General features: G+C 46.1%; 1 protein-coding gene across 2 annotated transcripts in view; it reads left to right on the top strand.

Annotated features, from left to right (window-relative positions):
* IL20RB (interleukin 20 receptor subunit beta) overlaps nucleotides 1–9187 on the top strand; it is a 42577-nt gene extending 33390 nt beyond the window's left edge. For both annotated transcript variants that reach the window (XM_005889890.2, XM_070375894.1), the window contains exon 7: nucleotides 5612–9187. In XM_005889890.2, coding sequence (XP_005889952.1) covers nucleotides 5612–5719 — 108 coding nt within the window. In that variant the 3' untranslated portion in view covers nucleotides 5720–9187. The remainder of the gene's footprint in view (nucleotides 1–5611) is intronic.
* The last annotated feature ends 3613 nt before the right edge of the window (nucleotides 9188–12800 follow it).

Below are 12800 nucleotides of genomic sequence, written 5' to 3'. Positions count from 1 at the left end.
AACTCTTTGGATTAAACATTTCATGTCTACATCTGTAATTTTACACTTGGTGATGGTTGCACTTTGAAATATACCATTAAGAATGCCTTTCCATTCAACTTTATATCACCAAGGAACAGTCTAAAGCAAAAATATATATGCAAGGAGAATTATATTAAGACTGCTTGGTGTGTGTTCCCTATTTTAAAATATAATGTGTTTTCCTTGTCTTTTATCCATAATTGCGTCATGGAGATGGAGGCTTTGGTGCTAAAGGTCTTAGTTTCCTTCTGTGACTCACTTTATTCTTTGTCTTCTTGCTGTCACATTCCACTGTAAATGTGGGGAGCAAACATCAAGATGGCCCCAAGTTCAGTTCAGTTCAGTTCAGTCACTCAGTTGTGTCTGACTCTTTGTGAACCCATGAATTGTAGCACGCCAGGCCTCCCTGTCCATCACCAACTCCCGGAGTTCACTCAAACTCATGTCCATCGAGTCGGTGATGCCATCCAGCCATCTCATCCTCTGTCGTTCCCTTCTCTTCCTGCCCCCAATCCCTCCCAGCATCAGAGTCTTTTCCAATGAGTCAACTCTTCGCACGAGGTGGCCAAAGTACTGGAGTTTCAGCTTTAGCATCATTCCTTCCAAAGAAATCCCAGGGCTGATCTCCTTCAGAATGGACTGGTTGGATCTCCTTGCAGTCCAAGGGACTCTCAAGAGTCTTCTCCAACACCACAGTTCAAAAGCATCAATTCTTCGGCGCTCAGCTTTCTTCACAGTCCAACTCTCACATCCATACATGACCATTGGAAAAACCATAGCTTTAACTAGACAGACCTTTGTTGGCAAAGTAATGTCTCTGCTTTTGAATATGCTATCTAGGTTGGTCATAACTTTCCTTCCAAGGAGTAAGCATCTTTTAATTTCATGGCTGCAGTCACCATCTGCAGTGATTTTGGAGCCCAGAAAAATAAAGTCTGACACTGTTTCCACTGTTTCCCCCTCTATTTGCCATGAAGTGATGGGACCGGATGCCATGATCTTAGTTTTCTGAATGTTGAGCTTTAAGCCAACTTTTTCACTCTCCACTTTCACTTTCATCAAGAGGCTTTTGAGTTAGTCATCTCCAAATTGAGATATGCGTCAATGGACTACCCCAAGTCTGACTTTGTGTGCTTCATAGAAAGTGGAGTCTGTGAACAGAAACAGACTCAGAGACTTAAAGAATGAACTTATGGTTTCCAGGGGGACGTGATACTTAGGGAGTTTGGGATGGACAGGTACTCACTGCTATATTTAAAATGGATAACTGCCAAGGACCTACTGTGTAGCACATGGAACTCTACTGAATGTTATGTGGCAGCCTGAATAAGAGGGGAGTTTGGGGGAGAACGGACAAATGTATATGTATGGCTGAGTTCCTTTGCTGTCCACCGGAAGCTATCACAACATTGTTAATTGGCTAAAAGTCACTTCAGTCATGTCCGACTCTTTGTGACCCTATAGCCCACCAGGCTCCTGTGTCCATGAGATTCTCCAGGCATGAATAATAATTGAATGGTTCTATGAAGACCTACAAGACCTTTTAGAACTAACACCCAAAAAAGATGTCCTTTTCATTATAGGGACTGGAATGCAAAAGTAGGAAGTCAAGAAACACCTGGAGTAACAGGCAAATTTGGCCTTGGAATACGGAGTGAAGCAGGGCAAAGACTAATAGAGTTTTGCCAAGAAAATGCACTGGTCATAACAAACACCCTCTTCCAACAACACAAGAGAAGACTCTATACATGGACATCACCAGATGGTCAACACCAAAATCAGATTGATTATATTCTTTGCAGCCAAAGATGGAGAAGCTCTATACAGACAGCAAAAACAAGACCAGGAGCTGACTGTGGCTCACACCATGAACTCCTTATCACCAAATTCAGACTTCAATTGAAGAAAGTAGGGAAAACCACTAGACCATTCAGGTATGACCTAAATCAAATCCCTTATGATTATACAGTAGAAGTGAGAAATAGATTTAAGGGCCTAGATCTGATAGATAGAGTGCCTGATGAACTATGGAATGAGGTTCATGACATTGTACAGGAGACAGGGATCAAGACCATCCCCATGGAAAAGAAATGGAAAAAAGCAAAATGGCTGTCTGGGGAGGCCTTACAAATAGCTGTGAAAAGAAGAGAAGCAAAAAGCAAAGGAGAAAAGGAAAGATATAAACATCTGAATGCAGAGTTCCAAAGAATAGCAAGAAGAGATAAGAAAGCCTTCTTCAGTGATCAATGCAAAGAAATAGAGGAAAACAACAGAATGGGAAAGACTAGAGATCTCTTCAAGAAAATCAGAGATACCAAAGGAACATTTCATGCAAAGATGGGCTTGATAAAGGACAGAAATGGTATGGACCTAACAGAAGCAGAAGATATTAAGAAGAGATGGCAAGAATACACAGAACTGTAGGAAAAAGATCTTCACGACCCAGATAATCACGATGGTGTGATCACTGACCTAGAGCCAGACATCCTGGAATGTGAAGTCAAGTGGGCCTTAGAAAGCATCAGTATGAACAAAGCTAGTGAAGGTGATGGAATTCCAGTGGAGCTATTCCAAATCCTGAAAGATGATGCTGTGAAAGTGCTGCACTCAATATGCCAGCAAATTTGGACAACTCAGCAGTGGCCACAGGACTGGAAAAGGTCAGTTTTCATTCCAATCCCAAAGAAAAGCAATGCCAAAGAATGCTCAAACTACCGCACAATTGTACTCATCTCACATGCTAGTAAAGTAATGCTCAAAATTCTCCAAGCCAGGCTTCAGCAATATGTGAACCGTGAACTTCCTGATGTTCAAGCTGGTTTTAGAGAAGGCAGAGGAACCAGAGATCAAATTGCCAACATCCACTGGATCATGGAAAAAGCAAGAGAGTTCCAGAAAAGCATCTATTTCTGCCTTATTGACTATGACAAAGCCTTTGACTGTATGGATCACAATAAACTGTGGAAAATCCTGAAAGAGATGGGAATACCAGACCACCTGACCTGCCTCTTGAGAAATTTGTATGCAGGTCAGGAAGCAACAGTTAGAACGGGACATGGAACAACAGACTGGTTCCAAATAGGAAAAGGAGTACATCAAAGCTGTATATTGTCACCCTGTTTATTTAACTTATATGCAGAGTACATCATGAGAAACGCTGGACTGGAAGAAACACAAGCTGGAATCAAGATTGCCGGGAGAATTATCAATCACCTCAGATATGCAGATGACACCACCCTTATGGCAGAAAGTGAAGAGGAACTCAAAAGCCTCTTGATGAAAGTGAAAGTGGAGAGTGAATCAGTTGGCTTAAAGCTCAACATTGGGAAAATGAAGATCATGGCATCTGGTCCCATCACTTCATGGGAAATAGATGGGGAAACAGTGGAAACAGTGTCAGACTTAATTTTGGGGGGCTCCAAAATCACTGCAGATGGTGACTGCAGCCATGAAATTAAAAGACGCTTACTCCTTGGAAGAAAAGTTATGACCAACCTAGATAGCATATTCAAAAGCAGAGACATTACTTTACCAAGGAAGGTTCGTCTAGTCAAGGCTATGGTTTTTCCTGTGGTCATGTGTGGATGTGAGAGTTGGACTGTGAAGAAAGCTGAGCGCCGAAGAATTGATGCCTTTGAACTGTGGTGTTGGAGAAGACTCTTGAGAGTCCCTTGGACTGCAAGGAGATCCAACCAGTCCATTCCAAAGGAGATCAGCCCTGGGATTTCTTTGGAAGGAATGATGCTGAAGCAGAAACTCCAGTACTTTGGCCACCTCATGCGAAGAGTTGACTCACTGGAAAAGACTCTGATGCTGGGAGGTATTGGGGGCAAGAGGAGAAGGGGACGACAGAGGATGAGATGGCTGGATGGCATCACTGACTCGATGGACATGAGTCTGAGTGAACTCTGGGAGTTGGTGATGGACAGGGAGGCCTGGCGTGCTGCGATTCATGGGGTTGCAAAGAGTCGGACACGATGGAGCGACTGAACTGACTGATAAAATACACAATAGATTTTGAAGGCAGTACAAGGAGAGTGTAAAATAGTTTATTAATATTTTATATTGATTATATATTGAAATAGCATTAAAAAATAAAGTATATTATTAATATTAATTTTACCTATTTCTTCTTAGTTTATAAAATGTGCTACTAGAGGATTTTTAATTGCACAGGTAGCTCCCAGCACATTTCCGTTGGACAGCGCTGCTGTAGAGTTTAAGAAACAATCAGGTATAAGCACTGCAGATGTAGGTAGCCAGCATCCTGAGAATGAGTGGACCATCAGTGTGAACTGATGGCGGGCTCCACACTGACATCCTGTTTGGTGAGCCCTGCTTGTACACTGTCCTGCCCATTATTTGCGAGCCCTGAAGCCACTTCTTTGCAAACAAGATCCAGAGCAACTCTCTTGATGAAGCTGTTGTCTCCTGGGCACTGGGGTGGAGGAAATCATTGGTGCCCACCTGTCTGTGCCCATGTGCCACTCTTCAGAGTAATGATGAGCAGAGCTTCAGGAGAAGCTGTTTAAGAGTCAAGTGAGTCTGTTGGAAGTGACTGAGTTAGCAACAGTGGAGGGAGTTACCCTGAAAGGAAGATACCTGCATTTTTACCATCAGTTATGATGATGTAGGAAATGGCACCCCACTCCAGTACTTTTGCCTGGAAAATTCCATGGATAGGGAAACCTTGTAGGCTGCAGTCCATGGGGTCGCGAAGAGTGGGACACAACTGAGTGACTTCACTTTCACTTTTCACTTTCATGCATTGGAGAAGGAAATGGCAACCCACTCCAGGGTTCCTGTCTGGAGAATCCCAGGGATGGGGGAGCCTGGTGGGGTGCCGTCTATGGGGTCACACAGAATCAGACACAATTGAAGCAACTTAGCAACAGCAGCAGCATGATGATGTATTGGGGTCACTGGGAGAAGATGGCAAGAAAGTGAAATACGAGTAGGAAGGGACTTTTGTTTATGGAGCACCATCCTTGGAGCGGACACCCTGCTGGTGCTGTTTGTAGAGCGCCTTGGACGAGGTCACTATTCTCAGAGCTCTCTGGTGGAAGAAGGCTAGATTTTTGGAACCAGCACTACATGCTGGACTTTTGTGGGGCAGTGTTCCTGAGGAGGCAGGGCCCCAAGAGATCCACTGGTCAGTGACCTGGGAGATGGTCTCAGTAAAATGGCAAGCCCATGCTCTAGGGGTTAGAATTGTCTTTTTTTGTTTGTTTGTTTTTAAGTTTATTTATTTGACTGCATTGGGTCTTGGTTGCAGTACGTGGGATCTTTGTTGTGGCTCAGAGACTCACTAATTGCGGCTCATTCCAGAGTGTGTGGGTTCAGTAGTTGTGAGGCATGGGTTTAGTGGCTCTGAGGCACATGAAATCTTACTTCCCTGATCAGGGACTGCACCTAAGTCCCCTGCATTGGAAGGCAGATTCTTAACTACTGGACCACTAGGGAAGTCTCTTCGGGCTTTTTTTGCTGCTAGAAAATTAATGAGTCAAATAGTTGGGATTTTTGATGATATTCTCTTCAACTCTGACTATGACTATTAACCTAATGAATATGAATGAAAATTGTCTTTCAGAAAATAACAAATTCACCCCAGAAGTTAATCAGCTGCAGAAAAGAAGAGGTAGAAGCCTGTGTGACCTCAGGGCTCTCTTCTGAGGAGCTCTTCAAGGCCTGGATCTAGCAGATGAAGCGGAGAAATCTGGGCTGCAGGACGCAGAAACCACGAGGGGAAAGGCCGCGCTCTTTTCCTTCAAGGACAAAAGACAAGAGAAGAGCCTGCCATGTCCACGTCTAGAAGCAGCTGTCAGAGGCAGGGTGGTATGGCTGATGGAGTGCGAAGAGGGGGTCAGGGGATGTGACCTCCAACACTGGATCTCTGCCATCTACTAGCAGGATGACTCTGGGGGAGAATGACTTAGTCTCTCTGCTCCTCTGTGCAATGGTTAACTACTTGACCATTAAACTATATGTGTATATATATATCCATATTATCTCTCTGCCACTTGCAGAGCTGTCAGGAAATTGGCAACATTGTACACTGTGATTAGTTCTGCTTTTCTGAAGAGCAGCAGGTCCATGTGTAACAGGGATGATCAGAGACTACACAAGCAATGGCCACTTTCCTGGAGGAAACTTTGAAGACGAAAGGAAGGGTGGGTACAACGAGGTTGATTTCACTTCAAGCCAAATGCCTGTGCTTGCATGTGGGCTAAGTCACTTCAGTCGTGTCTGACTCTTTGTGACTCTATAGACTGTAGCCCGCCTGTTCAGAGGTGACTGAATGGCTCAGCCAGCAATAAGATCTGTGGCCTAGAGGGAGACTACAGCCCCACTGAAAATGGGCCTGTGCAGGGTGAATAGGGTGTTCACACTGAGGACAGCAGCTGAAATGAGTGTGTATGATGAGATGAGACTGCAAAAGGCTGTCGATCGTAAATGTAATGTTTTCTGTGCTCCTTTTTCCTTTGGAGTTGTTACAGTACAGCATGAAAAATAAAAAGAGGTCACCTTGGGGAATCATTTTGGTTTCTTCCAAAACAGTGGTCTTTAGGGTTCGAGTTACATCATCAACATTGAGTCCAGGCTGCATGAAGGCCACCTTTGGTTAGGATGTAAGCCCAGGTAGGGGATGGAGCAGGGGTAGAGTGGGGGACAGCATCTGGCTGCATGGGGGCTCTGACTGAGGCAAGGTGCTCCTGGCTATTCCTGGGGGCCTCACACTACAGGAAATCCCTTGGGGAACTCTTTTAAGATAGCCCCTCAGGGTGTCCTTAATTTTCCCGGCATGTTCGTCCTGGACCCATGACTGAAGCCTCTTCCTGACAGTCTCGCCCACCAGGTGAGGAAGAGTCAGGGTCAGAGAAGGGATGGAGGGGGAGTCTCTTGCAGGCCGAAGCAATTGTTGGGCAAAGCCTGGGTCTCCCTTCATAGACCCCACCCTTCCCAGCTCTGGAGCCTCTGAGCTGGTTTGTTTCCACCCCCACTTCCTGGGCCCCTTCCAGCCAGCCTTGAGGTGGAGACAATCTAACTGCTTCAGCCAGGTGTTTCCCCTATAAGGCAGAGGCCCCCAGCCCTTTCTCCACCTGGGCAAGGGTTTCCAGGGGCCAGAGGAGAGGCTGTCTCTTAAGATGAGATCACTGGAGATCTTCTCTTTTGTACCATTTTGTATGCTTCTGCGTTGTTCGATTCTTTTATGAAGAGTATATGTTCATTTTACCTTTGGCCAAACTGGAATCCCACTCCAGTTTGGAATGGCAAATGGCAACCCACTCCAGTACTCTTGCCTGGAAAATCCCATGGATGGATGGAGGAGCCAGCTAGGCTACAGTCCATGGGGTCGCAAAGAGTCAGACACTACTGAGCGACTTCACTTTTCACTTTCTTTCTTTCTAAACTGGAATCATATTTTCAGTATGCAGGAATAAAGACTCTACTACTCCACCAGTCATGACCCTCTCCTTCTTATCCCCTGCCCTCCACCCTCGGGCCACAGTTGCCCTGTCACCTGTCCAGACCCAGAACTCAGAAATGACCTCTGACTTCCCTCTGCTTGCATCCCTCTCACAGCTAGTTCCCTTGCCCATCCACCTTGCAGGTTTATACAGGTATCCAGACATTTCCCTCAATTATCGTATTGTCCTTCCATGTCCCCAGAATCGTTTATGGAAGTCTGACCATGCACCAAACATTTAGCTGGTCCTTGAGAGTAGAGGGGCGCCCTCCCCCATAGCTGGCCGTTCCATCTTCCCTGGAATACTGGTATTTTGACTCCCTGGCCTCTCCTCCGATTGATTTACCCCTATCACCCGGATTCTTCAATGAGTGAAAGGGGTGTGATTAGTAACTGCAACAGGAATACTGACCATTTCTCACAGTCCTTGATGATGCTCAACGAGCAGACACTCCTGATCCCAGAGTCAAGCACATTTTTCTTAGTCCTGCCTTCAGATGCTGCCAGGGTCCAAGGAACAAAATCCTGGTTCTGTGAGGCTTACCTTTGGATGGTGGGGCCGGGGGGAGGAATAATAATAAAATAATAACAGTATTTGTCATTATTAGGTGAATTATCTAGAATATTGGGAGTGTGTAGGTCCTATGGGAAGATGACAAGATGGAGCAGAAAATGGAGGGGTGGGGTGAGGGCAGATTGCAGCTTCCTCTGAATGAAAATAAATGGAAACAGGAGAACCACAATGCTAGTTAAGTCCTTCCACAGTGTGGGGGACTAAGCGTGTGTGTGTGCTAACTCACGTCAGTCGTGTCCTGAAGCGCAGGACACTATGGACTGTAGCCCTCCAGGCTCCTCTGTCCATGGGATTCTCCAGGCAAGAATACTGGAGTGGGTTGCCATGCCCTCCTCCAGAGGAATCTTTCTGACCCAGGAATTAGAACCCACATTTCCCACATTGTGGGTGGAATCTTTACTGCTGAGCCACTGGGGAAGCTCAGATTAAGTGTGACTCTAGAGCAAATGCTTTGGCAACAAGTCCTTAAGAGTGTGCAGCCTAAAACAGAAACTTCACTCAGTATTTCTACTGTTTGTACTGATAGTGTATTTTTTTTTTTTTTTGAGCTATTCTCTTAAGTTGTCACAGCAAGTAAATAATTATGTTTGTTTGGATAGGAAGCTAGACTTCAGGATTAGTGAAAGGGAAGGTCAATGGTACACTCAGTTATTTGACTAGGAGCAGTGAAACTGAATTGAGTCTATCCATATGAAGTCATGCCTTTATAAAACATGACATTAGAAGTAGATTTCCTTTTGGGCTTTTTGCTACCAAAATGGCCTAGTTGGCATGTACCCCATATTTTGCCCCCCCCCTTTTTTTTTTTTTTTTTTTTTGCTATTTTTCTCTCAAACGGAGCCAGGGTTTCTTGGAGCAATGTGTGATTCCATACCTGGTCTGGGGTAGAAATGAGCAAGATTATAATGCCAGGACACTTATACCTTGTTTGGCCAGAAGCAAAAAGCTTTAAATAATTGGGTCATTCAAAATTATGCAAGGAATCAATCTAAAAGAGGTAAATTTGCCTCGGCCAAAGTTGGGACAACGTGAGCATCAAAAGGAGAATACTGGCTGATATCAATAGGCACAACGCGTTTGCAAAGTCACGGGTCCGTAACTGTACACGAAAAGAGCAAATGTTAATACAATGAATTCTCAAAGAAGATGAATAAAATGTATTTCTACTGAGTCTTGTTATTGAATCCTGTTGGGCTTGTTGACTCACTGTATCTAAGGAGCATACCTGTAAATGCAAACTGGTAAATGTAGCTACATTAGTCAGAAGGCGTTCTTCTCTACCACCCTTCCCTGGCCCAGGCCATGACCTGCTGAATGCCTGCAACAGCCTCCCCTTCCTGCCTCTGCACTTGCCCATCTCCTGTTTTTCCAGGGATTCCCTGGCAAAACTCTTTTAAAATTTCCTTTTATAGACTGTCTAGCTTCTGTGCTACCCTTCCCCATCTCTTAATTTTTCTAATTTTTCTGTGTGCCCTGGTTTTTTCCTTTGGCTAACTTCCTGTGGGCGCTCAGAGTTCTCAGTTTCCTTGGAATCTGGCCTGACCCCGTCCCTTTAGGGACCAGCTTCGGAGCCCGCCTGGAGTGGGGACCTCATCACGTCCACGGGTGTCTGGCGCCACCTAGTGTTTAGTGCTGGAAATTCCTTCTTTTGTTCCCATTTGCCTGGAAGTGCCCTGGGCTTCCTGGAGAGAGAAAAGGAAAACTCGGGCAAATTTCCTAGAATGAGAACTGCAGAATTTCTATGGGCTTGGTCCCTGGCAAACCTCCACCATCGTCAGGGGATTTATAATTTAGCAGACACCATATCCTCACTCATGCTCAGTCTGCCCCTCGCACTCCATGAAGGGCTCTGCTCAGTGCTCCTGTGGCTCTCCCTCCTGGCTGGATCCTGGCCTCTGCCTCAGGCCTCTGTCTACCAGTCTTTCCTCTGTGCTGCCCTTCCATACCTCTTTAAAAAACAGTTTTTGATATTTTCTCCTGTATTCTATAGCCTATCTCAGGGTTTAAGTGACTTATTTGGGTGGTGGTGGGGTTTGTGTCCATGACAGGGGAGTCGTGTTAAATCATTTTGGCACCCAGACTGTGACATTTGGAACCGGCACACAAGAGGTGAACCCAAATTACAGTTTTCTCTTGCTGGCTGTCTGGTCCTCAAGGATCAAACAAAAAAGCCCGGAAAAATCTATCTTCCCTGGAGGTGGGAGCACACGCAGGTGGGAGCAGGAGGGAAGACACAGCCCCTTCCGCCACCTTCAGCGAGGGGCCACCAGCGCAGGAGTGGCAGTAAAACCCCATGAAGGACCCTGGAGGAAAAACTGAGACGCCTTGCCGGGTACCTGCAGAAAGCCCCCAGAGCCAAAGGACAAACTCTCCTATGGGAGGAGGTTTGTGTCCCCGGTCCCTCCATTGGAGCCCACTGGGGAAATTTTAAAAAGCAACCTTAAAAAACCTGACTGTTGAAAAAACTAAGTGCCTGTGTAAACCGAAGTAACTTCTACATTTGCTCCTGTGCTTTCAAATCACCCATCTACAAGGTGGCCACGTATCTCCAAATTTCCTGGAGATGCCAGCAAGTCTTCTGCCAAACTGTCTACTGATGTTACTACAGGTTTCTAGCCTTAGGAGATCACACCCCAGAGCTGGGCCCCCTGATGCCATCCCACCTACATTACCCACACTGGAGGGCTTTCCCGGGTAATGCCCGTTTCACTGAAGACTTTGGAATCTTGCACTTAGAAACAGGTCGAAATGAAACAGCCCTCAGGTTAAGCCTAGGTTGGGCTTCTCTGGTAGCTCAGGTGGTAAAGAATCTGCCTGTAATGTGGGAGACCCGGGTACACTCTCTGGGTTGGGAAGACCCCTGGAGAAAGGAATGGCTACCTATTCCAGTATTCTCACCTTGAGAAGTCCATGGACAGAGGAGTCTGGAGGGCTACAGTCTATGAGGTTGCAAAGAGTCAGTCATGACTGAGTGACTAACATACTTAAGCCTAGGTTAAGGAGGGCCAGTGGGGTGGAAGAATTACTGTATTTTAAATGAGGAGTTTTAATTTAGCAGATGGCAACAAGTAGATGCTAAAATTTTAATATGGGTAACTGTAAGCAGCTCACTTTTAATTTATGAGATAATCTCTTTGCCTGAGAAAAGGATTTGTCTCCTTTCTCTCTCCTCCTTTCCTTGCTTTCTCCCCCCCCCCACCTTTCCTTCCTTTATACCTACTTCCTCTCTCTCTCTCCTTTCCTTCCCCTCCCTCTTTATTTCCTTTTTCTCTTTATTTCCTTTTCTAACAAAGTTTTAAACTCTGAAGGAGAATTTTAACTTGGGGTTGGCAAAGACAATCTTCAGGTTGAAGAACTGATAAGAAGTTTGGGTCTGAGGTGTGGTTCTAAATGTGTTGCCTAAAAGCCAAAAGCCAAAAGCCCAGGCCCTAGACATGAGTATGGTGTTGGAGGTGGCCGCAAACATGCAGGGCGTGGGTCTGGACTTCCCACATACCCCAGTGGGCAGCGCTCACACTCCTCTCCTTTCCGCTCTTACCCTACTTGGTTGTTAGAGCTTCAAGACTTGGGGGGATCAGCCAAGGCCAAGCTGGGCTGAAGGTGCAACCCCTGGAGGGAGCAGAAGCCCAGGGAGCAGCATGCTGGAGGCCGAGAGCTCACTGAGTCTGAAGGAGGAGCAGTCTGACCTCTGTATTATCAGTGTTTGCACCTGAGATTTTATCTGAACGTCCTAAGGCCCCCCTCAAGTTTCTTACATGAGGAGGAGGGCTTGGGGAGGCCTCTGGAACTGTGGCTCTCCAGGACATTGCTCCGGCCTGCCCTGTGTCAGCTCCTGTGAGGAAATGACCATTCTTCTCGGTATGACAGGATAGGAGAGGATAAGATTTCTGCTTTAGTCACTAATAAGAAAACTCCTCCTATCACAGGGAAAGTGTTCCCACTTTGGAAATGGGCCTGACCACTCTGTGAAGACTGAGATTGTTGCCAAAACCTTGGCTGTCTGTGCACTAATGCCGAACAGAATACGGAGACAGAGTTATGGAAGAGAAAGAAAGAGTGCCTTTATTACTTGGCCAGGTAAAGGGGAAAAACAGAAAGCTAGTGCTTCAAGAACTGTGCCCCCCGCCCTGGTGGGTAGGGAAAGGTTATATAGTCAGGCAGGAGATTGTGATAAGGATCAAGGCGGTACCAGGCGGCACTAGTGGTGAAGCATCCGCCTGCCAACGCAGGAGACCTAAGAGACGTGGGTTCAATCCCTGGGTTGGGAAGATCCTCTGGAGAGGGCATGGCAACCCACTCCAGTATTCTTGCTTGGATAATCCCATGGACAGAAGAGCCTAGCAGGCTATAGTCCACGGGGTCGCCAAGAGTTGGGCATGACTGAAGTGACTTAGCATGCATATTCTTCTTTCTTCTGCAGTTTCAAAAGGGTGGGTTGTTGACAAGATTAGGGTATGTGCAGGGTCCTAGGAGAAGGCAATGGCATCCCACTCCAGTACTCTTGCCTGGAAAATCCCATGGACGGAGGAGCCTGGTAGGCTGCAGTCCATAGGGTTGCTGAGAGTTAGACACAACTGAGCGACTTCACTTTCACTTTTCACTTTCACACATAGGAGAAGGAAATGGCAACCCACTCCAGTGTTCTTGCCTGAAGAATCCCAGGGACGGGGGAGCCTGGTGGTCTGCCATTTATGGGGTTGCACAGAGTTGGACACAACTAAAGCGACTTAGCAGCAG

The sequence above is a fragment of the Bos mutus genome, chromosome 1 (assembly GCF_027580195.1).
Source record: "Bos mutus isolate GX-2022 chromosome 1, NWIPB_WYAK_1.1, whole genome shotgun sequence".
Lineage (NCBI taxonomy): Eukaryota > Metazoa > Chordata > Mammalia > Artiodactyla > Bovidae > Bos > Bos mutus.
This window is presented reverse-complemented; position numbering and strand designations above follow the sequence as displayed.